At 35.8% G+C, this 14,998-nt stretch overlaps 1 protein-coding gene across 1 annotated transcript; it reads left to right on the top strand.

The window, feature by feature from the left end:
• The first annotated feature begins 5,690 nt into the window (after window positions 1-5,690).
• Window positions 5,691-14,741, top strand: LOC121149069 (putative vomeronasal receptor-like protein 4). Its single transcript, XM_040969508.1, has 2 exons — window positions 5,691-5,714; window positions 13,854-14,741. The coding sequence occupies exons 1-2, from the start codon at window positions 5,691-5,693 to the stop codon at window positions 14,739-14,741; spliced, it is 912 nt and encodes a 303-aa protein (XP_040825442.1).
• The last annotated feature ends 257 nt before the right edge of the window (window positions 14,742-14,998 follow it).

Here is a 14,998-nt window from a genome sequence, read left to right as displayed (position 1 = left end):
TAACAGAGTAAAGTCCTGGTCGGTTAAAAGCCCCTACAAATCATCAGCAACAATTTACAATGTTATGAGATTGATTGATATAGCACTGAGTAAACAATATGTTAAAAGTAATGCAAGTTCAATTTTTCACGACACATGGGTTGAGACAGTATCAGTGACAGGTTCAAAAGCAAATACACCAACAAACAAATAAAATTACTAGTTAAATTAAGGCAAACATATGGTATCTAACCTTTTGGGATTCGCTCATTTCCCTCAGCATTATGGTTTCCAATTTGGCCCAGTTAGCCACAAAGAACTGCATTTTGTTTTTTTTTTTTTTAATAGCTGAGTAGTATTCCATGGAGTAGATGAACCAAAGCTTTCTTATCCAATCTTCTGTTGATGGGCATTTCGGTTGCTTTCATGTTCTGGCAATTACTATTTGTGCTGCTATGAACATAGGGGTGCATGTTGGTTTGTGGTGAAACAAGTGTTTTGGATATATTCCCCGGAGTGCTATTGCTGGATCATATGGTATGCAGATTTTGCGTTGTTTGAGTGTTCTCCAGACTGATTTCCATAAAGGCTGTACCAATTTGCAGCTCCACCAGCAGTGGAGTAGGGTTCCCTTTTCCCCGCATCCTCGCCAACAAGCGTCGTTGGTGTTCTTTTTTATGTGGGCCAATTTTACTGGTGTTAGGTGGTACCTCATCGATGTCTTAATTTGGATTTCCCTTATTGTCAGGGAGCTGGAGCATTTTTTCATGTTTGTTTGCCATTTGGGCTTGTTCCTTTGTGAAATATTTGCCCATTTCTCGTGCCCATTTCTTGAGTGGCTTGTTTGTTTTGGAGTTCTTTGTATACTCTGAAAATTAGCCCTCTATCTCCTAAATAGTGTGCAAAGATCTTCTCCCATTCTGTGGGTTGCTTTTTTACTTTGCTGATTGTTTCCCTTGCTGTACAGAAGCTTCTTAGTTTGATGAGGTCCCACTTGTTTATTCTGTTCTTAACTGCTATTGCTTTTGGTGTCCTTCTTAGAAAGTCAGGACCTACTCCTAGGTCTTGCAGGGTATTTCCTACATTTTCTTCAAAGAGTTTGAAGGTTTCTGGATGCAGGTTTAGGTCTTCTATCCATTTAGATTGGGTTTTAGTGTATGGCGATAGATGCTGGTCTATCTTTTTGTTTCTGCAGGCAATCAGCCAGTTATCGCAACAACATTTACTGAAAAGGCCTTCCCATTTGCTTGGGCTGTCCTTGGTCTTTTTGTCAAAGATTATTTGGCTGTATTTGTGTGGGTTCCCTTTTGGTGTTTGTATTCTATTCCATTGATCTTCCTTTCTATCTTTGTGCCAGTACCAGGCTGTTTTGATAACCACTGCTCTATAGTATGTCCAGAGGTCCGGGATTGTGATTCCCCCTGCTAACTTCTTATTCTTCAGGATGGTTCTAGCTATTTGTGGTTTTTTGTGTTTCCAGATGAACTTTTGAATCATTGTGTCCAGTACCGTGAAGAATGTTTTGGGCAATTTGATTGGAATTGAAAGCATCTAAAATTAAAGAAAAAATATACAAAGAGTCTTTATCACATACATGAATTTCATTGCATCCTAAAAAATGTTTTATTATAGTGAAGTTAAGATTTTCACATAATTCCACATTTTATCAGGCATGTGTTTTTGTGCTCAGGGGGTGACTTGGCCAGGACATGTGAGAACATGCTCAAAGTAAAATAGTGGCTAAAGTCCTCATCTTGCACATACTGTGCTCCCATATGGGTGCCAGTTCTAATCCTGGTGGTCCTGCTTCCCATCCAGCTCGCTGCTTGTGGCCTGGGAAAGCAGTGGAGGAAAGCCCAAAGCCTTGTGACCCTGCACCCACATGGGACCCTGGAGGAGTTTCTAGGCTCCTGACTTCTGATTGGTGCAGCACCGGCCATTCAGGTCACTTGGGGAGTGAATCATCAGATGGAAGATCTTCATCTCTGTCTCTCCTCCTGTGTGTATCTGACTTTCCAATAAAAATGTATAATTTTTTTTTAAAAAAGAATGTTAGAAAATATTGGGAAATTCTCTGTTGTTCATATCAGTCTTATGTGGATGAAATAACCAATTTAAAGTATTATGTAACTAATTAATTGATTATTTTTTAAAAAATACATTTTTGTTACAATTCAATTGCATTAAATTTACATTCTTCTAATATAGCTTCAATTTAACTTCTTTATTTTAATTAAATGTTACTTAATTAAATGGACCAAACCTGAACTGATTTAGTTATGCTTTGGTGATATTTATTTTTTTCTGCAAAGTTTACAAATATTTTAATACATTTTAGAACATTTCACTACTTTTCACTTCATGGATACATAAACTATGTCAATGTTCTTAGTAATTATTGATACTGTTTTTAGCAAGCAGCCATGAAAATTTCTGTTATAGTGTGTGTTGATAACACATTTTTCTGCCATAAAATATCCACAAATACTGTCTCCTATTAACATGAAATAAATTACTAGCTTATATATAAATTGCATCAAAGTAAGCAGCATAAGATCAAATACTTCCTGCCTTTAAATATTTATTTCTTATTATTGTAAACACAATCTTATAAATAGAAGAAGCCCCTGAAAGAGAGCTATTCAGTCTCCAAATGATTGAAATTGCTGGAGCTGAGTTGACTTGAAGGCAGGAACCAGGAGATTCTTCTGGGTTTCCCTCTTGGTGCACAGTTCCAAAGTTTGAAAGCCATCCTCTGCTGCTTTCCCAGGCCATAAGCATGATGAACCATTGCTGTAATTCAGTTATTTTAGTTAATTCAATTTGGTTAATTCAATTGTTTTAGTTATTGCTCTGGAACTTATTTATTTTATTGAAAATATCCTTTGATTGTCCTAAGCATGGTAGAAAAGATGTTTATTTGCTTGATTCAGTTAAATGATTCAATTGCATATCCTGTCATGTATCTCAAAATGCTATTCAAGAAATATGGCAAAATTTATGATAATTTGTCATTAAGTTATTATGAAAAATAATGTATGTTATCATATATATTCATACACTTTAGTATATAAAGAATATAATTTTGTACTAACTTATAAAATAGTACTATGAGATATCACTTGGTACAACACTTTAATAATTGATGCTGTAATCAACATGGAAAAATGGTGGTTTATATTATCATTTTTGGGGTAATCATTGTGATTTAGCTGCTACTTTGTACAGTGAGGTCCAATTTGAATGTGAGTTCAAATTCTGGTTACTTCATGTTTCTGAATGTCCTGCTGCTAATGCAAGTGCAAAGCACTATTGCATGCTGAAGTATTTCGACCTCATATACACATGGAGACGCAAATGGATTTCCTCAGCTCCAATTATGCCAGATGCAGCCACAACTTTTGCTGACATTTGGAACAGTGAACTATTAAATGGAAGATTCTGTCTTTGTGTTTCTGCTATGTCTCTCTCTCTGTGCACTGGTGTACATATTTGTGTCTTTTTTTGAAAGAATCATTTGAAAACATATTTTCTGTGCAAACTAATCATCAGGTTTGTGCAGAATGCTACTTGCTGTCGTATGCACATATCTAGTTCAAGCCCAGGGGTTTCATCCTTGATCTTTAGGTTCCTGGTCCACTTAGTTGTGGTATTCTTCACCACAATCTATGATTACTCAAGTTTTTGGAGTATAATATGAAAGAATAAAGAGTTTGAACATTCTCCATAATTTTCTGTTTCCTGAGAGCTACCTAGGGCCTCACCTATAGCTCCATTAGCCTCAGGTTTCAACTTCTTGCAGGGAGAACTTAGATTCTCATTCAGATATTGCAAGTGTTTACTTTGTTCCTAGAAAAACCAAATCCCCACTACATCACAACAAAATGATAGGTGACCAACTCAAACTTTCTTGTATCTCATTCCTTTCAGATAGGTAGTATGTATTATATTCAGTGATTCTTCCATCAGGCCACTGCTAGATAAGTGCAAAATTAACTTTGAAGTTAAAATAAGTAATAAATGTACTTTTAGGCATACATATATTACGAAATATATAGATGTTAGATTTAAAATAAAACTGCACCAAAACAGGACTACTGAGACCAAATGATAAAATCAGGTTTATTGAGATCTGCTCATGGGCAAGGTTCATCTGTCTGCAAAGTAGCAGGCTACTGAAGTCTTGGCCGAAATCAGTCGTGTATTACATAAGTAGTTCCGTAAGTTGGAGCAGCCAGAACATGAACTTGTGTCCATATTGGCACTTGCAGGTACAGGATTAATTAACTGAACCTTCATGCTGGCCCTAAGAGTGATTTTTGTATGTGTGTATTATGTGTGTGTATAGGGAAAATGTGAATGGATGTTGTGATGAGGCCATAAGAGCATAATAAAAGCATAAAGGAATCTAAATACCATTGATCTAGAACACTTGAAGTGTAAAAAGTAACACTCCTTGAGCCACTCAAGACCTTCTTAAAGTCACAGCTTTTCTTTTTCTTGCTGTAAAGATTTGTTTATTTGGAACTCAGATTTTACACAGATGATGGGGCTTGAGGTAAAGATATGCGTTGTCCTCTAATTGGTCAGCTCCATTTTAATGGGTCTGGGGCATCTATTCTTGGTGGGAACTTTTGGTGCCACCTAGGGACTTTCTGCCTATCCCTGATCCTCCAGACTAATAATAGAAAAGTATCAGTTGTGAGATTATGAAGATTAAGGCAAATTTTAAGAGAAAATTTCTGAAAATTTTATTGTGTCTGTCAATGTTCATTTACAGTAACCAAATTGATTATTCTCAGATATTTGGATAAGTGTAGAGTAGCCAGATCTTTTCTCACTAATTTGCGTAATATCAAGAGACTCGTAGGAAAAAGGAAAATATTTGGTGATCAATGGAATCAAATTAATTTCAGGAATTGTTGGACATGCATAGAATAAGAGGCATGAGTTAGAATCAGCCAAATATTGAAATGGTAGAAGAAAATATTGAAACTCATATTCAGTCTATTTTACCTAATTATTTTATCTTTACTGAATGATTCATAATGTATGAGGTAAGCCAATACAGGTTTATTCATAGGCAACTAATGATTGCACAGATTTATCACATGCTTAAATATATTATTGAAATTGAATTATCACGATCCTTCAAAATGTAAATAGTAAATTATGTAATCAGTCTTATCCTGATTCCATGATGTGCTGAGGGTTCACATGCATGTTTATGAAGCAATCAGTTATCAGGTCTCATACACCAGTGGCATTGATTACCAGATTAAAACTTTGAAGAAAATTCAGCAAATATTTAATCATCTTTGCTATGTGCGCTTTGTTAATTCATTCATGTCATGTGTTTGCAGAGTACTGCATGTTTTCTGCCAGCCATTCTTAATTATGAATTATTTATGTGTGTGTATGTGTATATATCCAGAATATATTTCAAAAAGTTTAGATATGGGAAATTAAAACAGATTTCTTTGTTGCAGTGTCTTCAAAGGTTTCAAAGGTGACAAAACTTCACTTGTTGAAGAAAAGATAGTGCAGAAAATTCACCTCTGGAGGGTTCTATTAAATATTTAGGGCTCATTATAAATCACCAAGTAAAATAAAAATGATGATTTGTGATGGCTTTCATAAAAAAAAGGTCTTTTTGTTTTATATATATGTGCAATGCATTCACTATGTTGAGATGAGCAAAGCCTCCATATATGTTATCATTCAAAAATGTGTATTTTTTTCCAATTTGGCACTGGAATGTTAGCCAATGCTTTCCTCATTGTCTTCCACATTTTCATATTCCACCAGGTTCATAGGCCAAGGCCCACTGATATAACTACCTGTCACCTGGCTTTTGTCCATACAGTGAAGCTACTACACTGGATATTTTATCTGAAGACCTGTTCCAATTGCTGAATTTTCCAAATGAATTAAAATGTAAGCTTGTGTTCTACATGAGCAGAGCAACTAGGGGTGTTCCATCTCCACTACTGGCCTCCTAAGCATTGTTCAAGTCATCACCATTAGCCCCAGCTCCTTCTACTTATAAAGATTTAAAAAGAAACTCACAAATTATATTGTCATTGCTTTCTTCTGTGTTTGGACCTTCAGACTGTCTTCCCAAAGGTACGTGATCATTTACACTGTAGGTCATTCCAATAGGACCAAGCCAGTCAGTGTCAATCAATACTGCTCAATCTCCTCAATGAGCTCCACCACCATGGCACTATTTATTATACTTTCATTGTCCCAGAATGTTGTTTTATGGCTTTTTATATCAGGGAATGTGTAGAAACTGTATAATAGAAACTGTCATATCCACATATGAGGGCATAATGCATTATGCAACCCCACTACCAAACCAAAGATAGAATCCCAATGATATTCTTAGATATGTCTTGACAATAAAATGCTGGACTCTCTATCAGTGCTTGTACCTGCAATGTCAGGATACACTTAAATAGCAAAATGATGGACTTATGATTATATGAAGGACTATGCTATTGTGATAATATTGAGGAAAATTGTTAGAGAATGTAGTTTGGGGAGATGGTAATGAAAATCCCAGAGCTTATAGAGTTGTATCATAAAATAAAAATACAACAGAAGTGGCAAAATGAAACTATAATAGAAACACTGAAACATTGAGAATAATCCTGGAAACCAAACACAGTTAGGACAGAGAACAAACAGATTTGCCCCATAATGATACTCAGCAAGATATAAGATTCCCCAACTCAGAAAAATATATCCATCAAGGATCTCATTCGTATTTGAAAATTAAATAAATATTTCCACAGCAAAAACAAGTTAGAAGGATACACAAAACCTAATCCAACCCTAGAAACACTACCCAAAAATTCGCCGAGGAAGTAAGAAAGGAATTTAGCCACCCTCCGTGAAGGCAAATGAGAAGGTCTTTCCATTAAAACCTACAAAAGAAACCAAAGTTAGACAAAGAAAACTGAACCTAAAAGTGACAGGACCAAATTTCGTCCTATAAATATTATCTCTGAACAGAAATGGCTTGGATTCATCAATCAAATGACATAGATTAACAAAATGAGTTAAAAACCAGGACCCATCTATCTGTTGAAAACAAGAGACACATCTAACAAAAATGCACAGAAGCTGTAAGTGAAAGGATGGAAAAGGACATTTTGTACCACTGAAAAGGAAAAATGAGCCAGTGCAGGCAGTTTAAGATCAGATGATATGCACTTCACCAGGACAAGCATTAAAACAGATGCAGTGGAAAATTACATAATGATAAAGGGATCCATCTACCAAAAAGAAATAACAATAATAATTGTATAAACATAAAATATGAGAGCACATAGCTACATGATACAAGTATGAATGGACATAAATGGAAATAAATTCCAATACAAAACTAGTGGGAACAGTAGCACCCTATCAGCCTCAATGGACAAAGTAATGGAAAAGAAACTTGGGGAGGAAGCAAGGGATCTCAAACAGATCATAGAACAATTGTACTTAATTCATATTTATAGAACTTTTCTTATTACGGGTACTGAATATATACACTTTTGTCATCTGTATATGGAATATTCTCCAACATAGATCATAATATTGCTCACAAAACAGGCCTCAGCATTTTTTAATTGAAATCACTCATCTCAATACCTTAGAATATATACCCAGAGATGAGATTACCAGATCATGTGGCAGTATGATTTCGATATAGTTTGAGAATATTCCTGATATGTATATGATGGACACTTGGGTCTAGTGTGATATTGGATATTGCTATGGTGGAATCTTTCAGTCGCAGAGTCTTATGTTAGGAGATTAGGTTATCAGGGAGCATTGCGCTTGGAAATACAAAACTGACAATCATAGAAAAGTTTGTGCTCACAGGAGCATACAATTATATGGCAAAGTGACCCTACATGCTTGGATTTGTATGTAAATGACCACATCTAAGGAAACATTTTATGGGGATGATGTAGTGATGCTCTGAAAAGTTTGAAAGAAAAGAGCATGCACATTCCTTAGGCAGAGACTACCTTACTGGTCACTTTTTCTAGGTGGTTTGGCACAAATTTCTACCTTCTTAATATGTACCAGATACTCTTGTTGGTGTTGGGGACAAAGCATTAAAGAAACAGACACAAATCAATACTTCCTATTGCTTGGTGAGTAATTTTTCCTGTTATTCCTTCTCCAACTTCAATCCATCCCAGTGTCACCCTGCATTTGATTAATAATGTATTTATACTTAAGTCTTCTGGGGTGATTTCATTCTCAACTGTGAGATAGGAATTTGGGGGTGTATTTGGAGATCCAGTGCTAATGTATAAGATTTCCTGCTACAAACTTCTTGCAATGATTCTGTGAAATGCCAAAACAGAGAGGATTCACTCTGGAAGCCTGAAAAGGACATATTTTTGTCCCTTTAGCTTTGGGAATAATAGCAAAGAATATAAAGTTGATTATCAGAGGTTGTTAGCTGGCATAGGAAAGGGATACAGAAAGGGAAGATGTTGATTGAAGGACACAACATTTCAGTAAGACGAAAAGCATGCATTTTACTGAATCATTGAAATTAACTAATCACTTTTAATATTTTTCTCTGTACTTCAAAATTGCTGATAGGATGCATTTGATTGAAGGAGGTAAGACTTTTGTAAATTGTGAGAATCTTGTTGGAATACCAGCATCCTTTATTCAAAATGCCTTTATTAGAGTTTTGTATGAGATTCTGACTTCTGAATCAACTATAATCCCTGGAATATAACAGCCTAGGGATCTAGTAGTTATATCCTTGCCGCACAGGCAAAACATATGTATTCTGTTCCTGCATCACAGCCCATCGTGACTCAGACCCAGCCATCTCAGACTTCTGCAGAGGAGACAGTGATTGGAGGCTCTGTATCTTTCCTGAGTGTCTCTGCTTCTCAAATGCAATGAATGCATTTTAGTGAAATGTATTTCAGGGAAAAGTACACATTGGATAGTGATATGGTAATCAATTGCTTTGAATCATTGTATAATATATGAATTGCAGTACATTGTATAAAAATAATTATTACTAAAAATGAATTTGTTAAGTGCTAAATAATAACAATAAATTCTTTAGAGAATCTTAAATATCAAGGGAAAACTTAAAAATATATATATTATACTGTCCTTAAAAATGCACAGCTGGAAGATGATATAATCAAACAGTTAAAACATAAAAATTGTCTTTTAGCACATACATTAGTTGTGTCACACGCAATAGGGAAATTTTTACTGCATTCAAGTAAATGTTTTCTCCTTGTTCCACATGATATCATACTGAGGTTTCCTGTGCTCGTGGACAGCTGTACCAGGACTAGTGAGAACAGGTGTAAAAGAAGGATAATAAGTAGCTCTGCAATGTGAGTCTGGCAGAGCAGACATAATATGTCAGCTTCCACAGCAGTCACCACCTCAGACTAACAACATTCATATTTTACAGGAAAAGTTGGACCTTAACAGCTCAGATGGGTAATTGTTCCATATTGGATTAAAGAGCATACATGAAAGATCCACCAGCATGGAACCAAGAGTCTATTTATATGCAGGTGGGCCACATGCTTGTTAAGAATAAAAATATCACCATTTAAAAGTCAGATGGTGTTGGATTCATAAAGAGGCCCAAGGAATATAGCAGTTGTAATTGGGTTATAGATTCACCTTTAGGTAAGACAAAACAAAGAGGCAGCTCATTTGTATAGCTGTAGAGTCTAGTGCCTGTACTTCAGCATGTGTGCAATATAAAGGATTGTGAGTGAAACATGTAGAGGGGACTGATGGAGAGATGGCAGAACACAGGTGACTGGATGTGACATAGTTAATAAGTTTTCTTGACCTTGGCACACTGTCTTGCTGATTTGGAGGGGGCCTTTCTCTCCCCCAGAAATAAAGTTACTCTGGAGTAGGATAAAGTAGAGGAAATACATTCTGCATTCTGCTATGAGTGCAGATGCCCTGGTCCAGGGAACTGTCCCTGCTAAACAAATCTCACTTCTCCTGAGTAGGATGGGGAGAGGGCAGTTTCCTGATTTCAGGAGCTGTGTTGTTTCACTGAGATGCTGACAGCACAGCTGAACCAGCAGGGATGCAACCACAAGTCTCCTGGAGCAGTGGGAATAGCTTGACAAACCCATCTGTGTCTTTTACTTGTCATGAAGTCAAACTTATTGTTTACTTTTGTCTGTAGACAAGGACTGAGAGCAGACAACCTGCCCAGGCAGGCCTGCCTTGAGAAATAAGTTCACCAGTGAGAAGAGTGGAACCCAGCTGCTCTCCTCTTCTGTCTTCTAGAAACCAGTAAAGTTCATTTTTTTCCCCTGGAGTGGCTCCTGTTGAAATGATGCCAAGAACAGATCTGTCCTGAGTCTACAGGTGAAATGACACTTGTGGGCCTGGAGGGAGATGAGGTGGTGCCATCCCTTCCCTATAACCACATCTTGGGGATACATCTAACAGTGAATTCACCTCAGAGGCTTAGCTGGGCAAATGTCTTTCTCTGTGTCATGTGCAGAAATCACCAAGAGCAGGTGAGTTCAGAGAAGAAACAGTAATTTTCAGGAAAACATTTGGAAACTTCCCTGTTTATTGTATCAATCTTTAATTGATGAAATAGTCAATTTTGTGACTAATATAAGTACATATATGAATATGATTGGAAAAGTACAGTTGCAGGTTTTATGTACTTGAAATGAAATTGTATTCTGTTTTTCTTACAATAATATTTATTCAATTTACCTGATGTTATTTATTTCAATTAGATTTTATATCTTAGATGGACCAAATCTGAACTAATTCAGTATGATTTGGTGCTATTCATTTTCCCCTAAATGTTGGAAGTATTTTAAGTTATTTCTCAAATTTTTCACCACCATTTCTCCTCAAGGATAATAAAGCATGCATTCATTTTTAACACTAAATGTTAATGTTTTCAATCGGTAGTCATCAACATGTTTCCATTATAGTGCTTGTTAATAATATCTTTTATTACCATAAAATGTCTATAAACATTATGATCTATTTATACTACAATTAAAATATTAGCTTAGTGAAAACATACATGAAAGTATGGCAACAGAAGACAAATACTTTCTTTTTAAAATTGTTTTTATTACAAAGGCATATTTATGGAGAGAGAGAGACAGAGAGAAAAAATATATTGAATTTGCTGCTTTTATTCCCAGCAACAAGGGCTGGAGCTTAGCTGATCTGAATCAAGGAGTTTTTTCTTGGTCTCCCTTGTGGATGTAGCCTACCAAGGCTTTTGGTCATGTTCTGCTGCTTTCCCAGGCCATAAGCATGGAGATGTATGGAAAATAAAGCATCTGGAACACGAACTGGCACCAATATGAGATGTTGGTATTTGTAGATAGAGGATGAGAACATTGAGTGATGACACTTATCCACAAATACTTTCTTATAACACATTTTGAGGTAGTATTAAGTTTTTTAAAATTTACAAACGTGTAATACTGATAAAAGTGTTGAAGTTTTTACAGAGGTGAGAGAACTAATTCACAATATACAGTGACATTAATGTACATAATAGAAAATGGTCAACACATCAAAATTATTGATTTCCTTCACAGGTTGCAAACATTTCACAACTTTCCTTAACTAATGTCCAACTCTAGTCACAGCAGAGTTAAAGTGCTCTAGAATATTTAAAATGGAAACGTGCAGGAAGCAAAATGCCATTTTAAATGAATTATCCATTTTTAGCTGCACAGGTATAACATCGACTGATTTTTCAAATATTACATAATATTAGGATTTAAAATTCTTATTTTACAATTCTTGCATTCCTGCTTTAAGGAGGACCTTAATTTAGGTAACCTCATCCTATGTGGTCTGATGAGAGAACATAAAGCACAGAACTCGTTATTCATTTTTTCTAAGTTTATCAAATGAGAGTATCTCTAGGGCTGCCACATCCTTGTTGGAGTGCTGCACAGTTGTGCATGTTATTCAGAAGTTAAAATACAGTTTTATTCTCTCCTGGTGCTTAGTTCATTCTAATGCTTCTAAAATGCACTTTTAGGCAGGATTATTGGAAAAAGTTCTGGGTCTCCCCAAAACCAATGTGTATGATTTCCTATTACCCTAGTGCAGTTTTTGTCTCCTCCCTCTCCAGTGTGTTTTTTTTTTTCTTTAATATTCATCTTAAAAACCTTGGGAATTAAATTTTCAGAATGCGAAACTGTTTTATCAAATCCATAGCTGACACACTGAAGTTAACCAATTCTGTTGTGAGCTTACCCTATCTAATGCTCTGGGGTTTGTCCGTGTTGTTGAACAAATCCTTATGTGGAGCTAATTGTGGTGGAAAACTACCAGTTGATTCAATTCCATCAATAAACACTATCAATCTAGTGACATATATCTCTTCATTTGAAATTCCTATTACATTATAGTGCTGTGAATATTATGTGCCTTAAGAATTATGTAAACTCATGAAGATATTGGGATGCAAAAATCACTCTAGATTCACTCATAAATACCAATGTAATTTACTACTCATAATTGAACAAATCTTTAATAATTGATACTGTCAAAAAGAAAGGAAAAGATAGTTTATATTATTTTTGGGAAGCCTCATTGTGGTTAAGCTGTCCCTAGAACACTGTCATGTTACATCATTATGTAAATTCAAGCTCTGGTTACTGAATGTTCCTGATTCAATGTCCTGTTGCTAATGCACTTGGGAAGCAATATCTGAGGGGTAAAGTACTTGGACCTCATGTACACGTAACAGAAAGAAGTGGAGTTCCACAGCCTTAATTTTGGCCAGTTACAGTCATCAACTAGATAGGCCTTTGGGGGAGTTAAGCATTCGCTGGAAGACTCATTCTCTCTCTCTCTCCGTCTCTCTCTCTCATTTCCTTTTGAACAAATCATTTAAAAATGTATTTCCATACAAGTTACTCCTGAATTTTTCCACAAGGGTGTGCAGATGGGCTCTCACTGTCATTTCAGTTTTTCTCTCGTATGTACATATTGGTGTAACCCCAGACATTTCATTCTTGGTCTTTACTTCCTTGCCCATTTCATTGTGATATTTGTTTCACCAGGAGCTATGACTAGATAAAGACTTTGGAGTTTAATATGAAAGCCAGAATAAAGAGTGTGAACATTTTTCACACTTCTGTGCTCAGGGTCTTCACTGTCAGTCCCAGTAACACCAGGCTAGCACGTAATGCAGTGAGACCTGAGTTGCACATTCACAGTTCGGAAGTGTTCATTTGTTGAAAAAAAATATCCAATTCCTTCTATATCATGGTTATACAACAGGTTACCATGCCCAAATTTTGTTAATCTCATTTCTCTCAGGCAAGTAGTATTTAACACAAATTCTGCTATTCTTCCATGATGGCAATGCCAGGTAATTTATAAAAATGTAGCACACAAAGTTTACTTTGAAGTTCAAATAAATATGTGTTATTTTCATGCTTTCACGTATTTTATATGTAGACTACTATTACTTGTTAGATTATGGGAATTAAGACAACTTTCAAGAGAAATCATGTAAACATTTTACTTCACCTGCTGATGTTCATTCACTTTAGCCACACATTCTTCAGCCAATTTGTATAACATGGAAAATCTCATTGGACATGGAAGTTTGAAGGTCTTCAAGATCAAATCTGTTTCAGGACATGGTGACAAATTCAGACTGAGGGTCACATGTTAGGGAACATCACACAAATAATTCTGTAGTAGAAGAGGCAAATACTGAAATTCTTACCCAGTATTCTTTACTTTTTATTTGCTAATTTATTTTTTTTAGGTACCTGAAATATTTTCAGTATGCTGAGAAAAATAAAGTCATCACTAACGTTATTTAAAAATGGATATTTTTTCAAGCTGGCATTGGAACGTTAGCCAATGCCTTCCTCCTTATCTTCCACATCTTCACAATCCACCAGGTTCATAGGCCAAGGCCCATTGATATAGTCACCTGTCACTTGGCTTCTGTCCACATTGTAATGCTACTTACTGCACTACTCATTTTATCTGAAGACCTGTTCAAATTGCTGAATTTTCCAAATGAATTGAAATGTAAGCTTTTGTTCTATGTGAATAGAGTGACACGGAATCTCTCCATCTCCAATACCTGCCTTTTGAGCATCACTCAGGTCATCACCATCAGTCCCAGCTCCTTCTGCTTGTCAAGATTTAAACAGAAACTCACACATTATATTGTCATTGCTTTCTTCTGTGTTTGGTCCCTCAACCTGTCTTCCAATAGCCACATGATCATCTACACTGTAGCTCATTCCAACAGGACCAATCTATTCAATGTCAGTAAATACTGCTCACTTTCCACGATGAATTCCATCATCATGGCACTATTAATCTCACTTGCTTTGTTTCTGAACATCTTCTTTGTAGGAATCATGCTGCTCTCCAGCATGTACATGATGATTTTCTTATGTAGTCATCAGAGGAAGTCTGAGTACCTTCACAGCATGAGAATTTCCCCAAGAATTTCCCCAGTAAAACGGGCCACCTGTACTGTCTTAGTGCTTGTGAGTTTCTTTGTGATAATGTACTGTGTGGATGTCATCATCTCATCCTTCTCAACTGCATTGCAGAAATATGACCCAATTGTCTTGGATATTCAGAGGCTTGTGGGAAACATCTACGCAGTTGTGAGTCCACTGGTGCTTATCAGTTCTGATAAAAGAATAATTGGTATTCTGCAAAAGTTGATGGAAATAAAAATAGTTTTGTCAAGTTGATGAAAAACCTGAAATGTGAATACTTTCATCTGCTAAATAAAATAATCCCAGATTTTAATCTTACATAAATATACAGAATTTATTGTTATTTTCAACTTGTATATGCACTTTGGAACTCCCACTATCTGCATGCCTCTCATAATTCAAAGTTCTTCCTGCATTGAAATTTATGTCCCTTATGCTTTCCTAACTTAATGAATGAGAATGTTCTTTCATTCTGTTCATATTAATTTCCCTTCACTACATAATTCCTAAGA

Source organism: Ochotona curzoniae, unplaced genomic scaffold (genome assembly GCF_017591425.1).
Source record: "Ochotona curzoniae isolate NIBS_2020 unplaced genomic scaffold, NIBS_Ocur_1.0 contig_1887, whole genome shotgun sequence".
Lineage (NCBI taxonomy): Eukaryota > Metazoa > Chordata > Mammalia > Lagomorpha > Ochotonidae > Ochotona > Ochotona curzoniae.
The sequence above is the reverse complement of the archived record's forward strand: the minus strand, read 5'-3'. Positions and strand labels throughout refer to the sequence as shown.

Bases quoted from the DNA above. Each gene is read 5' to 3' on its own strand.
- LOC121149069 (XM_040969508.1), top strand. From the start codon at position 5,691: ATGTTATCATTCAAAAATGTGTAT. The intron at 5,715-13,853 runs TTTTTTCCAATT...TAAAAATGGATA, and splicing joins TATCATTCAAAAATGTGTAT to TTTTTTCAAGCTGGCATTGG.